At 53.2% G+C, this 16,384-nt stretch overlaps 1 protein-coding gene across 1 annotated transcript in view; it reads right to left on the bottom strand.

Annotated features, from left to right (window-relative positions):
- The window catches only part of Muc5b (mucin 5B, oligomeric mucus/gel-forming), a 31,968-nt gene extending 16,129 nt beyond the window's left edge, over positions 1 to 15,839 (bottom strand). The window contains exons 1-25 of the mRNA NM_001427156.1: positions 15,725 to 15,839; positions 13,504 to 13,575; positions 13,083 to 13,151; positions 12,447 to 12,708; positions 12,190 to 12,304; positions 11,671 to 11,761; positions 11,374 to 11,480; positions 10,161 to 10,362; positions 9,588 to 9,713; positions 9,087 to 9,204; positions 8,862 to 9,000; positions 8,541 to 8,651; positions 8,188 to 8,257; positions 7,724 to 7,861; positions 7,192 to 7,356; positions 6,912 to 7,006; positions 5,926 to 6,052; positions 5,431 to 5,686; positions 4,599 to 4,654; positions 4,214 to 4,314; positions 3,831 to 3,982; positions 3,397 to 3,535; positions 3,194 to 3,307; positions 2,246 to 2,425; positions 1,593 to 1,832 (exon numbers count right to left, since the gene is read on the bottom strand). Coding sequence (NP_001414085.1) covers positions 1,593 to 1,832; positions 2,246 to 2,425; positions 3,194 to 3,307; positions 3,397 to 3,535; positions 3,831 to 3,982; positions 4,214 to 4,314; positions 4,599 to 4,654; positions 5,431 to 5,686; positions 5,926 to 6,052; positions 6,912 to 7,006; positions 7,192 to 7,356; positions 7,724 to 7,861; positions 8,188 to 8,257; positions 8,541 to 8,651; positions 8,862 to 9,000; positions 9,087 to 9,204; positions 9,588 to 9,713; positions 10,161 to 10,362; positions 11,374 to 11,480; positions 11,671 to 11,761; positions 12,190 to 12,304; positions 12,447 to 12,708; positions 13,083 to 13,151; positions 13,504 to 13,575; positions 15,725 to 15,794 — 3,315 coding nt within the window. The 5' untranslated portion in view covers positions 15,795 to 15,839. The remainder of the gene's footprint in view (positions 1 to 1,592; positions 1,833 to 2,245; positions 2,426 to 3,193; positions 3,308 to 3,396; positions 3,536 to 3,830; positions 3,983 to 4,213; positions 4,315 to 4,598; positions 4,655 to 5,430; positions 5,687 to 5,925; positions 6,053 to 6,911; positions 7,007 to 7,191; positions 7,357 to 7,723; positions 7,862 to 8,187; positions 8,258 to 8,540; positions 8,652 to 8,861; positions 9,001 to 9,086; positions 9,205 to 9,587; positions 9,714 to 10,160; positions 10,363 to 11,373; positions 11,481 to 11,670; positions 11,762 to 12,189; positions 12,305 to 12,446; positions 12,709 to 13,082; positions 13,152 to 13,503; positions 13,576 to 15,724) is intronic.
- Between the last annotated feature and the right edge of the window lie 545 nt (positions 15,840 to 16,384).

Genomic DNA, 16,384 nt, shown 5'->3' with positions numbered 1-16,384 from the left:
GCATATCTGCCTGCCTGCTGACCTGTGCACTTTCCCTCCTGCCCATACGTGCACCCATCCACCTGTCTGTTTGCACAGATGCTCACCTGCACGGCACTGTGTACCTCCCCACCCGCACCTACACAAGTATTCACCTGCCCATCTGCCTGCCTGTGTGCCCACCTGCATACTCACTATACTGCTACAGGCAGTATAACTGACCGCCTGTAGCTGCCCCACTTTCACACCTGCTTTCCTTCACGCACAAGCACCTGCACACCTGTGCATCTGCACACCTGTGCACCTGCACACCTGCGCACCTTCACTAACGCTCGGCGGATCCTTTTACTTGATCTAGTCATATGATCCACAGGTTTTATACCTGCAGAGCACTGCACTTCTGTCTTGTATTCTTGCCCCAGTGCACCGGCCTCCATCCTATGTCTGCCTTCCCGTAACTGACTTATTCCCTGGATTGCTGTGCCCATGACCTCTGGTGGCTCCCTGGTTTGCTTTTGGGTGCGAGCCCCTCCCTGACCTCATTCCTGTGGAGAATTGTTGAGAGACAGCAAATTTTATCCCCCATCCATTTGAATGAGTTGGTTCCCAGAGACTGCTTGACCTTCCAGACATGCTCCAAGGAAGTAGTGCAATGGTTCTCAACCTTCCTGATGCCGTGACCGTTTAGTACAGTTCTTCACGGTGTGGTGACCCCAACCATGTTATTCCATTGCTACTTAATGGCTGTAAGTTTGCTTGTTACAAATTGTAATGTAAATGTCTGATGTACAGGATGTATGTTATGCGACTCCCAAAGGGGTCAGGACCAGCAGGTTAAGAACCACTGAAGTAGTGGGTGGTCCCTATTCAGCATTTTTTAACGTCCAGACTGGCACAGCCATGGGACATGTCGTTAACTGTCTAATTCTGTGGAGGAAAGCACCTCCCACTCACACTGTGCCAACTGAAAGACCCAGGAATGGACTTAGGTTCCTGCTCTTGCCAACAAGGACACCTCCGAGTTAGCCTTGTCAGGCCACAGTGAACCAAGATATGAAGAGCATGGTAACCAGAGGGACCCCTGTCCACCTGCTCACAAGGTTGGTGTGGTGGCCTGAGGTGCTCAGCACAGGTGAGTAGCACTGGCTGCCCATGATCCATGAGCACTTTCTGGTCATGGCCTGAAAGCCTGAGTTGTGAAGCTCCTTTCCTAGCTGGACACTTGAGTCTTGGTTGTAGAAATAGAAGGTAGCCTTAGGAGATCTAATGAGAGCCAGTTACCACTTCCCGCTGGTGTTTCTGATGTACCCTAGACAGGTCTGGGGGTCACCCAGGAAGATGATGACGGAAATTCATTGAGAGTCATGGATGGTGGCTGTAGTGAAGGGCTGCTCCCAAAATAGTGGAGATGACTCCATGATGGGGATATATGCATGAATGCCCACGCATCTTGCAGTAGATTTAGGCCTAGAACTTGAAAACCCAGAGCCATGTGCTCTGACTGGGTCAGGATGACCCTCAAGGTTCTGCTATGTGCCTAGGTCAGCAAGACTCAAGTCCTACCAGGAAGAAGCAGGCAATTTCAAGTCCTGCGAACCAAGACCAGGCCCTACCTGAGAGTGGCAGGCAGCGAAAGTTGCGCTGTTGATGATGCTACATTTTTTCTGGGCCCAGGACTTGCGGTAAGGGTTGGCGATGCAGGGATCCTTGGGAACTGGGGCATCCGGGCAGGATGGGGAGAACTTCCAGCTATTTCCAAACTCCAGCACATCACCCACCACAGACTGGCTGCGTGTGGTGAAGTCATTGATGGCATTGTCATCAAAGTTCCCACACAGGCCGCAGACCCTACCCTGCAGACACATAGGGAGAGAGAATCCTCAGACAGTTCCGTGAGGTGGCACAGAGCCTGGATGGGGAGTAGAACATAGGGAGAACCCATTTCCCCTGGATTGTACCCAGTGAACTTCCAAACGAAATGTTATATAGGAAGTAGGTCCTGGGGCAGGAGGGTAAACTGCACGTCTTCTCTATAGAAGACTGTCTCTGCACAGGCCTGTGGACAGGGCAAGGCCACCAATCTTGGTTTCAGTACACCCATTATTCATTGCGATCTTAACTCATCCCTCTTGGAAACTGGCATTGTGTGTGACCTTGGTGGCCAGGGCTTTTCAATGTGGATCAGCCCTCAGTTGCCTTGTCAGCTTCCAGCCTTAGACCTGTCGGAGCTGAGCCTAGAAGCAGGGTACATGGTGGCCACACTTACCTTATAATGCTGCTGCAGCCGGACAAACACACTGGTCTTCCTGTCCCAGGACACGACTATCCCACTCCGGATCTCAATGACCAGGAAGATGCCCATGTATCTGATCTTGTACGGAGGGTCCCCACTTGGCCCTCGCGCTACCACCTTAAAGTTCCCCTCATGAAGGATCAGCTCATAGCTCTGTAGATGGAGAGATACAGTACAGGGCAGCAATGGTTTCAGGGAGCTAAGAAATGAAGAGCTTGCCTGCTCCCCTTGGAGGACACCTCAGCAGATGAAGACTTGCTATGTGAGGGGTGGAGAGAGTCAAGCCACATAGCTGCAGATCTCCAAAAGCTCACATGTGCACTGCTGTCTCACACCATCCCTCACCCACCTCAGGTGACCTGATGCTGCCTTCCTCCACTCTGGAAGGGATGCATCCCAAGCCAGCAGCTCTGCTTTCTGCTCTGTGAAATCTGACTTTACTCAGCCAGAAGTAAGGTACTGGGTATGATATCCTTCCCAAATATGCCAAGTAATTCCAAGGATGTGAAAAACAACACTACTAAAAAAAAAGAGCCATTGGAAGATCTTGAGGTAAGCTGTCTGGAATTACCTGAGTGTCCCCTAAGTCTAATGTCTGTCTTGTTGTGGCCAGAGACATACAGACATACAACAGAAGGTCATGATTAGTTAGAGACAGACTGGAGCAATGCTGCCACACACCAAGGACTCCTGGAGCCCGTAGCTCAGAGAGGCAGGAAGGATCCTCCTGACCTATATGGAGCAAGACCTTGCTAACCTTGCTCTAACTCTGGAGGAAGGATGGAAGACGGTAGAATCCATTATAAGTCTCCAGTTTGGGTCTCTCATTATCCTTCCTTTGAGAAGACTTCCTGGCTGGAGAACCAGGAATGGAGCTGCAGAGGAAAGGAGGCAGTTCCCAATGGCTACAAATGTACTAACCTCCACAAAGATCTTGATGGCCTTGGAGCAGGTGGTTCCTGTGGTCCCACAGGGGACATTCTCAGTGACAATACGGAAGGTCCCATCAGTACTGGTGTTGCCTCTGCAGTAGTCCTAAGAAAGGAGGAAATGAGGCTCTGGTTACAGCCCAGAAATAACCAGAAGGACAGAGAAGGGTGATCCACTGGGAGGGGACTACATACTTGAGCCAAGGTATACTCGCAGTTGCCTTCAAAGATGTAACGTTCACCATCAAAGGTAACAAAGTGGCCGTCCCCATAGGCTACACAGGCACCCATGCAGGGCTGGTTGGTGCATTCCCACCGGCGGTTCCGGCAGGTGCTGGGAAAGGAAAGGTCATTGCTGACAAGGGAATTGTCCTCTGAGACCAGCTGTCCTGGTCCTGTGCTAGCAAGCCACTTCACTTGGGGAATTAAGCTCAGTGTAAGTCAAGCTTTGGTCATGTGTGGCTGTGTTTCCAATCACCCTAGGCTCGATAAACAGTCCTTCCTCCACAGAATGGGGTCCTGGGAGTACCTTGGCCCCAAGACACATGCTGAGGCCCCTAAAATATCAATATCTCACACCAGTGTCCCTGTAGATGCCTCTTGACCCCCTCTGAGATCCCAAGACTTACCAGTTATTGCAGTCTACCCGAATGATCTCCCCAGGTCTGTATGTGGCCTCATTGTGTACGCAGGGGCAGTCCTCCTCAGCAATGCAGCCCCCATTCCCATCTGCTACCAGCCCTGAGGGACACACGCAGCCCGAGACACATTGTGTGCTGAACTGTAGACAAAGTTGGCTGGTCAGGGACTGAGACAGCTGCCTGTTCCCTCATCCCTGTTAGGTTTCCAGGACACGGAGCAAGCAGACTCAGTCCTGGGAATGCTCAGGAGGAGCCATTAAGGAGCAGCAAGACGCAAAGCCATTGACTGCTCTGTGACATTGCCCCCTCCCCACCCTTCCTGCAGATTAAGACGGTAGACAAGGGTTGGCATTAGAACTGAGAGGACTCACGCAATCCACATCCAGCGTGTGGCAGCTTCTGAGGCATTCAGCCCCGTGGTCACCCACTGAGGCATTGTTACAGTCCAAGTATACCATAGGTGCCTGGCACTCTGCAGGGAACAAGCATGTGAGAGAGACCTAGGGTGGGATACTCCTGGCCCCTGCCATCCCCCCAACCCTGTCTTACTGCTAAGATCGTAGTGAGCTAGGGTCTTACGTGGCTTGTGCTCTTTCCAGAGCATCCAGGCTATGTGGACCTGCCACAGAAGGTATAACCCACAACCCCCAAGAGCTCTATGGCTACACTGCCGGAAAGCCCACAGACCTGCCTTCCGTAGAGCATCCTGGCACAGTAGCCATGGCCGAGTACAGGCTGGTCAGAATGGAATGTTACCTTTGTTTCTCTGCATCAGGGCTCCCAGGCAGGTCAACTTCCCATTTGTACACGAGCTACAAGAGACAGTAGCAGCCCTGCTCTGGGCCTAGTGTCTCCTACATCTTAACCCCAGCACTTCCCATACCCCACCAAGGTCTGGGCCTTCATGAAACTCCTTGTCTCCTCCCAAGGCCAAGAGGGTGCCTGCTGTTAGGGGCCCATGGGAAGACCCTGGACCCCACATTCTCACACACTCAAGGTTCAGCCACCAGCCTGAGACGGTAGTGCCCTTACGTAGGGCCAAATGGTAAGAAGTTAGGTCATTAAAGGGGACAGTGGGGCTTTAACCCTAACTTGCCCATCCTCTCTTCCTTGCTATGCAATGAGTTATGTTCTACATGTTCTCCTACCATGATGCGCTGCCTTACCACAGGCCCAAAGTCATTGGACCACTCAGTCATATCCTTATAGGCTGAGCATTCAAAACTGTGAGCCAAGACGAACCTCTCTTTCTGTCTTGTCCTGGGTTTTTGGTATAGTCCCAGAAAGCTCGATTATACCATGAGTTGTAAAGGAACTGCCTTTGAGGTCAAGGGGGGAGTAGGACCTCGGCTGAGAACTGCTTGTGAGTGCTTCTGCACGCGATATCACAGGACCCTCAGAACAACCCCCCTGCTGTTTCTCAGGGGCGTCTGAAAGGTGCCCCCAACACCCAACATGCCCCAAGTATGTCCTGAAACCCTCAGTGAGGAGGCCATACAAACTTTCAGGTATAGAAAGACCAGCAGCTAGAGACCTTGCTGACACAGACCTGTGAGGATGGGGAAGGGTGTGAGAACAGTCTCCTTACCACACCACACCGTTGTCCATAACAACCTCTCCGGAAGCCACCACGGTTCCATGGAAGTAGCAGGGGCACTCCTCCACTGGGACACAGTGGTCCTTGTCATTCAGGAAGGTACCTTCAGGGCAGGTGCAACCATCCACAGGCACAAAGGGGATGCTGCAGGTGACGTCAACCTCACTTAGAGAGCGGCACGTAGGCTGGCAAGTACTCACTGAGTAGGAGTACTCCTTGGTTTGGGGGCAGTTGTTCATGTACTTGTCTATAGGAAGAACAGGGGACAGAGAGATCAGTGACTGGGGAACTGGCCCAACCCTTGCTCTTCCCTGCCTCAAACCAACACCCTTGTTGACACAACAGGATGCTGCACAGTAGGCATGGGACAGAGGACTAATAGCTACTGCTGCCGAGGGTCCTAAGTGGCCCCTGTGCCAGGGTGGCAGGATCCCCGTGGGGATGTATACCCTGTGACAAAGCCTCGGTGGCCCACAGCGTACTCACAGCAGGCTTTGCCCCTCCAGCCACTGAGCAGCACGCCTTTGGCAGCACAGGCACGCACGTAGGAGGACAGGGCGGCACACATGCAGTCCTCGCTATTCTCACAGTTGCACGTGTCAAACAAGCAGTTCTGGGAGACAGGACATCAAGGAGTCAGGAACCTCTGTCTCCTAAGTCCCCTTGTTGTTCATTAAACTTTCCTATTGCATCCGCCAAACCCCGGTCAAGGCCTGGGCCTGTGGCTTCCCAGCAGGAGCCACCCTATAAGGGACTTTGACAAGCAGTGCCGTGGAGGGTTGGCTTAGGCTTGGCATTAAAGACAGAGTCAGAGGCCACAGGGCAAAGTGGCAGCCAGATTAGAGGCCAGGCCTGGGATCTGAGCATAGAAGCTAGAACGCGTGAAGCCTAAGGCGGGGAGGGGCCCTGAGGAAGAGTGTGTCCGTAAGACAAGGGCAGGGTCAACCTGTATCTGAGGTGTCATTCTACTTGGGCTTCCCATAGGGAACCTGGATGGGATGAACAGAAAAAACTGAAGCAGAAGCCAGATAAGTTCAGGAAGGAGTGCCCAGCAAGGTGTCGTGGAAGTGGGTTACCTGGAGACCCACCCTTGGGGGTGGAGTGATATGCTAAAGCTTAGGGCTTTGGTGTGATGTTTAGGATTGAGGTGTCCCCCCTCCCCCGAAGATGCTCTGTCCCATGTGAATGGGGCACATCATAGAAAAGCCTTTAAGGGAAGGCCCATGGAGAGAAAGGCTACTTGTGATCACCCTGCTCCAGACCCTGCTGTCTTTGCAAGAGGGAGGTTGTACATGCACAAAGACTATGAAGGACCCTTCTGAGCTTTCTTTTTTAGCTCCTCGATTGGTGAATCTTTTAACTGCCCTGGGAAGTACACACCAGAGTGGGTAGTGGTGGGTGGGCCTTGGGAGTCCCGCCTCCAAGGGCTTTTATGCCTACCCCCACCCAAGGCCAGCAGATCATGGTCTCACCGAGTAGAAGGGCACCGGGCTAACAGTGGCATGGCAGGCTGAGAAAACTCCTGAGCTTTCAGTGAGCATCGAGCACCACTCCCGAGCGAAGTTCTCTAGGAGAGGGAGAAATGTGGGCTGCCCCTCAGCTGCTCCTCAGAGCCTGTCCCTGGCTGTAACCTTAACCCTTCATGCCTTCCTGTCTACATGGGGGTTCTCTGAGCCCTTCCCTTGGGGGTTCCTGTGGCCCAGAGGTCAGGAAGGGCTGTCAGACTGGCTAATGGCTGGAGAGGGTGGTTACCGTTCTCCACACTGTATGAGCAGGGGTCTTCATAGGTGTTCTTGGAGTTGGGGCAGGAGGCTTGAGTCTTCCAGGTGTTGGAGAAGGCTGCCCCTGTGCCCTCCACCACCCCACTGAGGGCCGTGAAGTCATCGGCCTGGTTCTGGTTGAAGTTTCCACACAGGCCTAGAGACCAAGGTCAGGAGGTCAGTGATTTATTCAACCTGGTCACTCTCCCCAGGCTGTCATCCATCTAAGCATTGTTAAAAGAAGACCGAGGAGAAAGTCCCTGCCTAGTACCTCCCCTATGACAATCTCCTAACAGGGCTAGCCCAATCAGGGCAGCACAGCAGGCTGTCTTCCCAGGCTACTCCACAGGTTACTGACTAGATGTCAGACATGCTGGGTGGTGCTGGGGTTTCCACCGAGCCATAGAGCCAATGCTGCCCAACCATCTTTCACACTTGATCTCACTTCACAACCTAGAGTTGTGAAGGCCCCAACAGCCCCACCCCCACAACCCTATGTTCAAGCCCATTGGTGCCTCACTCACCACACATCTGGCCTTGGTAGGAGCGGTCCAGCCTGACAAACACCTGCATGAAGGGCACCAGCTGCACTTGCAGCTGCAGCCCCGTGCCCACCTGTACTATAACGAAGAAGGATGATGGCCTGAAGATGGTGACGTTGCCTGTAAGGGGAGAGACGTTAGGCATGCTGGGAGCTGGCCCAACAAACAGGACAGTGCAGGCTGGGACTGGAGGTGGAGCACCTAAGGAAATCCCATGCCCAAAGTCCCCAAATGTGCACGGGATGTAAATGACTGCCAATTGTCCCTGATAGGGCGTGGACAGTGTTGCTAGACATAGGGCTCCCATAGAACAGGGGTAGCAACTTGTCACCGGAGCTGACAAACAGCCGCAAAGAGCTCAGCAGGAGCTAGACTCTCCCCAGTGCTGAAAGCTGACCGCCCACTGAAGGCAGCAGCCTGGCCTGCTGTGTCAGGGAGCCACACACCTGCTGACAAGGGCAGTTGAGTGAAAATGGAGTTCAGGAACACAGCACCGTTGACCTGGATCCTGACGACCTGGTATGCAGTGGAACAGTTAGTACCCACAGGGCCCATCCGGACACTTACAGAAAGAATTGCGACGGAATCCCCCCTCCATCCAGTGACAGAGCCAAAAAGGAAGCTCAGCCCTGCCCTCGCAGGAGGTTCTAGAATCTCTCCCTAGGTGGTGGCTGCTCCTGTCTTGCAGGCTTGGAGAGGGAGTGATGGCCTCTCTTTAACCGGTTGCCACTCTATATACTTCCCTACCTCTGTTCTTCATAACCCAGAGTGTGATGGTAGTCAGAGCTCCAGTCCTCACCATGTCCCCGCTATTGAGGCTCAGCGTCACTGCTTTGAGGCAGTTCTCGGTGTCCGTCATTCCACACTTCCGAAGATCCACCAGCACAGTGAAGCTGCTATCTGCACATTTCTGTCAAGAAACCCAAAATGTGTGATTGGATGGAGAATTTCCCTTTGCACAACCCCTCAAGACCTGGAGGGACTCTACAAGTATCCTCAGGTACCCCAGTTTTCCACAGGCAGCTTGTCATGGGGTCTGGAATATCCCATGGCCTTCACCCCTGCTCCTGACCATCGACAGGACCCTAGTCGGTATCTGTGGACCAGATTATGACCACACCTTGGTCAGGATGTAGCTGCAGTCTCCATGCACATTGTAGAGTTTCTCATCAAAGGTGGAGATGTGGGACCCGCCTTGCACAGAGCAGGTGCCGGGGCACGGCAGGTCCTGGCACTGCCACAGTCCCCCGAAGCAGGTGCTATGGGAGAGAGTCCATGAGCAGAAGGGGAACAGGGCAAAGGCAAGCCTCACCCCACATATCTCCATGCAGGCTGTTAAGCTTACCAGGAGCTACAGGTGGTGTTGAAGGACTCTCCAGGGGCATAAATGTGGCCACCGTGGGTACAGTGGCACTGTTCCAGGGGCAGGCAGCCCAAATGTCTGACATCATCCAGCACAGTTCCTGGTGGGAGGGGCAGTGAACACAGATGTCTCCCACACAGATAGTGGGGCTGCTTGCTCCAATACAACCCTAGTCCTAGGCAGGGGGAAGGGTCCCTGGTCTAGAATACTGTCCCAGCCTGAACTGACGGGGATAAGCTCCTCTGGGCCTCAGTTTCCCCACCTGATCTCAGAGACCCAAGACACCTATTCTCTGGAAACAGGCCAGCAGTTTTCTGTCTTGCTAATGATCAGTTTCAATTCTGCACATAGCTGTGGGATGCAACCCCTAGTAGGGCCAATCAACCTTAGGAGTTGAGAGGGTCAGCTGATGCTAGGGTCAAATGCTAGTGCCCATAACCCAAAGGTGGCCTTGGAGGTGGAGACAAAGGGCACAGGGCCTGCCTGGGGGACAGAAGCAGCCATCCATGCAGTGGTCCTCGCACAGTTGAGAGCGCTGGGGGTTGGAGCAGGTATCCACACAGGGTGAGCTGCACTCTTGGTATTCCATGTTGAAAGGGCAGGTCCAGTCTGTAAGAGATAGTAGCACATGACCCAGGAGAAGTGAGTCCTGATCACTCCAGCCAGTGGGAGTTATGCCCACTGCTTGCTCTTGTGTCCACTGAGGTCCCAGAAAGCTATCTCCTGGATAAAGCAGTAGGCAGGAAAGCAGGGGCCCAGCACTTCATAGACAGCCTTCTATACCCATGGCCACCTGAGGCCACGGTCCTCCAGGTGACCCTACCCTGAGGTTCTGGAGCGACATCTTGCTGTGCTCAGGGACACAGCAAGGCCCACTAGAGTCTTCAGGCATAGACTCTTCCCTTCAATTCTGCCCACTATCTCCTCTGTCTATGACATTCACCCTCTCTTGGGGACCCTTAAGTGGTTCTCTCTACCTTGTCTTCCCAGTCATGTTCTAGGCTCAAGACTGGCCCTTAGTAAGACCTTGGGCTATCCTTTGGTGAGGGTACTAACTGCAGAGATCGGAACGCCTCCAGTTCTGTGGGTGGCCCCCTGCATGGGCACACTGGCGGGAATATTCAGCAAAAGTGGCACATGGGCAGGTGGGGCAGCGGCACAGGTCCTGGACACAGGCATCCAGGTACACGTTGACGTCTACCAGGGCGATGCACTCGGCAAAGGCAGGGCCAAGCAGGATGTGACGGCAGATGCCCTCCTGGAGAACACAGAGAGGCTAAGCACCTTCTGAACTCTTGATCCTCAAGCAGAATTGTCATGAACCTTGCAATGAGGACCATGTCCCTCCAAGGGCAGAACATGAAGCCCCTCTTCCCTGGGTTCCTTCCATCCATTTGTCTGTTCATCCATCATCTCTCTATCCATTCATCATCCAGCCACTATCTATCTATCTATCTATCTATCTATCTATCTATCTATCTATCTATCTATCTATCTTTCATTCATCATCCATCCATCATCCTTATACATTATTCTCAAACACTGTGAACTTGTTGTGTCTGGTTACAGAGTCCTACTTGGCTCTGAGGGAATGACCTGGGCCTCTCTGTTTCTCCAACCTCCAGTGCTCCACGACATGCTGATTTGTGGCTTGTGCATACAGGAGAATGCAGAGTGCATTCTTGTATGGTAGCTCAGAGAAGGGAATAAACATAACCCACCCTTAGGTGTCCTCCACCTAAGTGCTGCTATTGAACATCTTCCTACACCAGAGAAGCCAGTGTGGGGCCAGGCTTCCCAGGACTGAACAGCATTCTCCTTCACTTCACAATTTAGGGAGGACTCAGGTATTTACTAGTTTCAGGGATTATGGACTCCCATCCAAAGGATGAGTCCTCCTGCTCACAAGAGGGGTTTCTTAAGTGTCCTTGAGTGTCTGCCTTTGGCTCACCGTATGGTGGTGGGCACACATATCCCCCATACACATTACCTGCACACAGAGATCATGTGTGCCCTTGTGGACAAGTTGTGACTGTCCATTAAAACATGTGATCCTTTTTGGACCCACTGAGGAGGGCCAGCCTGGCCTACCTCCCTCAGACCTAAACAGCAGCCTCCTGGGAGCTTTTTATTCCAATTGTTCAGGAGCTTGAAAGCCCTCCATCTGGTCACCCGGTGTTCCCCAGCCGTTGGCCAGGCAGTGCTTGGTCTTATATCAACCTTGCACTGTTCCCGGACTTGGGGACTGTGGCCCGATCAAAGTGCTCACCGTATCTGTGCAGTTGTTGGCAGGTGACAGTAGGACATCCTGGCACTGTTCTGTGGGACCATCCAGCTTCTGCAGGTTTCCAAACTGGACAGGGGTCAGCCTAGTGTCTGCAGGAGAGAAAGTTCAGTCAAGAGGTCTGATTATCGGGGGTTTTACCTGGAAACACACACACACACACACACACACACACACACACACACACACACACTTCCATCCTCCATGTCTGCAATCCCTCCTGGACTTCCTAGATTTTCTATCCCCTAGGACCATCTAGCCCGAAGACTCAGTGACACTCACTGTGGGCGTAGAACTCATTGACAGCTGGGAGCCCGTTGAAGTCACCGCACAGCCCACACGTCTGGTTGGTGTATTTGGAGTCCAGTTCCAGCTGAGGGTGAGACAGAGCAGCTTCAGCCTCAGGGCTTCTGCTCTGGCTCCAGGCCCTGCCTGGCAGCTTCCTACCCCACTCACCCAGGGAACTAGAAAGGGTATTCCCCTAATACTCTGCAGGGTCCCTATAATAGGTCCAGGAGCTCTAAGGGCTGCAGGTGAGCTGTGAGGATATGTGGAGACCATATGGACTGGTGAAAACTGCAGGTAGCTATGAGTGACTGGGGTTTTGTGAAATCTGTGGGGAATTTCCAGGGAAGTCTATGAAGACCGTGAGGATTCTGGAAGGGAATGTGGAGTTGTGGGAGACCATGGAGGGCTCTGAGGAATCTGTAGTATTGAGAGGAGCTATGTGAGATGGCAAGAGTTTGTTTAAGACCTGTGTAGGGTTATCGGGGCTATAGGGAGCTGACTGAATGTCCTCACCAGGACACTGTCTTCTTCATTCCACAGGAAGTTGAGGACTAGCCTGATGCTGATCTTCACATAGCCACTGGTCTTCTCCATCAGAAGACCTGCACGGCTGTAGGGCAGCTCCTCCCTGTGCAGAAAGTTCTGGTCTTCCTTCAGCAGGTATAGGCAAGGGCTGTCCTCCCCACCCACTCTGATCCTGATCCCTCCCCAGAGTACCAAGTGGGGACACACTGAGGTCTAAAGACCACAATGAATGCAGCCCAACTCACCGATGTCCGTTTACCAGGACAGAGCCATTAGACAGCTCAATCACCAGTCCCTGGGCCCTGAGGAACACATAGGTGACCGTGGGCCTGGAACCCTCAAGACCACGACGTAATTGGATGTTGAAGTCCTCGTAGGTGGCCCCGCAGTGTGAAGAGAAGACATAGTTACAGAGGCCAGGGAAGCGGAACACGTCACCATCGAAGGTCTTATAATGGAAGTCACCCCACGTGCTGCACACTCTCCCGTTGTGTGCCAGGTGTAAGGCTACAGAGAAACCAGAAGGAATCACTGAATGTCACCACTCCATGCCAAGCTATCCAAGGGACAACCCCCTAGGGCCAAGGCAATATCTTTGGAGCAAGGAAGCCCCACTACCCATAGCTATGTAAGGTAGCTCTCTTCTGTCTCACTCCCTCAACGGCTCAAATAAAACCCAAAGACCCAGATCCATCCCTCGAGGGGCCTTTTCATTTGCTGCAGGTCAGATACCCCACAGTAGTCAACAGATGTTCCCGGGGAAAGTTCCAGACCCTATTCAGAGCCTCACCCTATGTCAGCTTCAACCAGATAGGCAATCTCCCACTTGCCCACGCACCCCCACTCCTTAGCCTGGCTGGCAGTAGGAGCTGTCCACTTACCACTTATGCTTGGGAAGACAGAGATAGGTGGGATGAAGGTGACATGCCGTGCGGATGAGGATGTGGGGGCTGCAGAAGGAAGGCCAGGTCACACGGGGGTGTAGCTGAGGGTATCTTTCCTGGCTACCCACCCTCCACAGTGCCCACCCCAAGGAAATCAGGAAGCCCAAGACTAACAGGTTGGTTCCAGGATATACAATTTCTAATTGATCACCCCTGGACCTCTCACCCCCACCGAAACCCTCTCCTATCCGCCCAGGAGCTCCTCCGCTTCTGAGTGCTCTGGTCTCTGTGTGCCCAGCACTGCCTTCAGGCAGTTAAGAGTTTTGATGTGATGAATGGCTGTGGGAAGACCAGTGGTCTGTCCTACCAGAGCTCAATCCAAATCACTGCCTCCCCTCCCATCCCCTGAGCCACATACCACTATACACTTTCTGACTGTCTCCGGTGAGTTCTGGATGTTCTGCGCTCAGCTCTTCCTGGCCCTGGCTCTCTGCAGGAAAGGGGAACACAATTCCAAAAGAAGCCATCAGGCCATGGCTGCATCTGTAGCTTAATGTGAGGCACATGGGTTGGCTCTGCCTGCAGGACAAGCCCCTCCTGTAATCTATAGAAACCTGAACAGACTTGGGCCTGGTGACCCTAGCCCCACCAGCTACAGTATCTTTCAGTCTGTGAATACCATCAAAGCCAGGTTTCCTGAGCAGTTCTGGTCCCTGTAGGCCAGTCCTTCTCCCTACAGTGGCACCTTGTCTTGCCAGTGATATGGAAGATGGCCCCAGTGGGTCAGAAAAGCAAATCAGGAAACAGTATTAGTATCATAACTGTCATGATCATCTGTTGGGTGGTGGCTTGAGGCCCTTGGAAGACAAAGGCTGGCTTTGTTAGGGAAAACGCAACTAGCAGTTTCCACAAGTGGCGTAACAGAAAGAAACCTAAGATCCAAAGGCAGCCCCAGACTGGATCTATGAGTCAGGGCAGGTAGCATGAGGAGTTCAGTTCTTGGTGCAGAATGTCCACTCTCGATGGCCTGGACTGTCCACTGCCTCTGGGCAAGGCCATCTCCACAGCCTGACTGCTAGAAGCCCAGGAGGCAAGAGACTAGAATGCTAGAGACAGCTTCAACCTCCACAACTCAAGCCTCTGAAGGCTGGTGGCTCCTGAAGGCCAGCACTTTGTAAGGGACCTTGTTCCCCAGGCCAGCACTCAGATGACTACTTGCTCCAGTGCCATGGGCAGTGCGGCTTCCTGTTTGATTTTCCCAGCGTGTCCAGATGACCTTTGGAAACCGCAGGGACTGTCCTGTGCGTTAATCCTTCCTCAAGGGCCCCGCTTGACTGCATTTCCCAGAGGCACGGACACTCCCTCTGTCCATCCTTGACCCCAAATCCACAGCCTCTCCCAAGTGTGCTTGGCCCAGCCTGTCCTCTGCCATCTTCTGGAAGGCCCTGTGGATAAGAATATCCCCTATCCCAAGCCCCCTGTGCTATGCCAGTCCCTGTCAGGCTGAAATCCCTCAGTCTCCACTTGACCAGAGAGTTGTCAGTCACCTCCTACACACACACACACACACACACACACACACACACACACACACACCCAACATCTTGGTCTAGGTTACCCATCCTGACAAGAACTAAATCCCTTCTAAGTGAAGACCCCCACCCCCCAACAGTTAACACAAAAGGACATTTCAGCAACCCAAGGCTTAATTTGCCCTTTACAAGTAAAATTAGTGGGGAAGAGGGCTGGCTGCTCAACTGGTAAGCTCAGCACTCTGACAAACAGAATCTGACACAGGGAGAGCCCTGTTATGGAGGAATATGGCCCAGGGGAACAGTCAGCAGCCATCAGACAGTCCTAGAAGCAAGAGAAATGACCATGGCTTCTCGGGCTCTAAAAGAATGGATTTGGGGGTACCCTTTCCCCCACATCTACTGCCTTCTTTCACAGATATAGGAAGCCTGGAACTGAGGTCCCCTCCTGCTCGAACTCCCAATCTAGGATTCAGAGCCTGGGGAGGTCATAGCACTTGGGGATTCCAGCCAGCTCTGCTTACTTACTGCTGAGCCCTGTGGGAGCCACCTTTTGACGGTCTTAGCATCCCGGCTTTCTCAAGAGCAAACAGGAAGGGAAAAGCGCTCAGCTGACAGGGTCGCACAGCCCACCTGACTTGGCTATAGTTTAGGCTACAGCTCTGGGTATCCTATCGGTCTGTTCTAGCTCCATCTCTAATTCTTGGAGGTAGAATCCACTCCATCAAGGAGTCCCCGGCTTCTGTGAAGATCACCCTGGTACCTGTAATCCCAGCAGTGAAGGGAAGACCTGTCCTAACTAGAAGTCTCTGTCCCTGCTGATTCTGAGGCAGGCCCCTCAGACTCAGAAATACCTCTATGGTCCTCACATTCATCTCCCCTTCCTGCTCATTTCCAAAGCCAAGACCGTCTTAGGGTTTCCCTGGGGTTCATTCCCGGAGGCTTAGAGGACCTACTCTCTTCCAGATACCTCCCTCCAAGCCAGGTCCCGGGACCACAGTGTTGGGGACAGTGGGAAGTGCCTGTCATCTCGGCAGGAGAAATCCCCAGGTGGAGGTCATCTCTCTGGGAAAATAGTTTTGAGAAGGCAAGAGGCTTCGAGCTTACCTGCTGGCCACACCATGAGCAAGGCCACAGAAGCCCAGACCAGAGCCCAGCTCCAATTCCTGCCGCCCATCCTGGGGGCAGTACAGAGGGCAGGCAGGAGGGACTAAGACAAGGCACTTGCTCCCTGGGGGCCTGGACTTATGTAGCCGATGGCTTTGGCCCAGAGCCCAGTTCCCTGGCCATGTATGGCACTGTCTACTCCCTACACAGCCACGTGTGTTTGCTCTTGGGGAGGGGCTATGGCAGGAAGAGGCCATGGAGAAGGAAGGATTTGCATCACGGTGCCACCAGACAGAGTGTTCCCACCCCTTGTGGCTTCTGAGAACTAGGAGGGAGTGGACAGGGAAGTTTGGGAGTGGAGCTGGATTCGAGGCCCTGGGCCTATGTGGTGGGTATTTGGCCAGGCAGCCCTGTGTCAGCCCCTCTGGGAAACCAGACACTACAAGGATCAGGGTCAAAGGGGCAACAACCTTGCCTTGTGTCTTCCTGGGAAGCTGGCCCCAGGTGCTCAACAACACTGGGTCCCCAAAGAATATCAACAAGGCTGTGAGGGTGGCTCACGCCTCAAGGACTCATACCTCAGCCCAGAAAATGGGGACTTAGGAATTCTAATTATGTTCCAGATGGGCATGGACTGGCAGGGTCCCTGGTCTGTATAGC

Source organism: Rattus norvegicus, chromosome 1 (assembly GCF_036323735.1).
Source record: "Rattus norvegicus strain BN/NHsdMcwi chromosome 1, GRCr8, whole genome shotgun sequence".
NCBI classification, from domain to species: Eukaryota; Metazoa; Chordata; class Mammalia; order Rodentia; family Muridae; genus Rattus; species Rattus norvegicus.
Note: the sequence above shows the minus strand (reverse complement) of the source record. Positions and strands in the feature narration are given on the sequence as shown.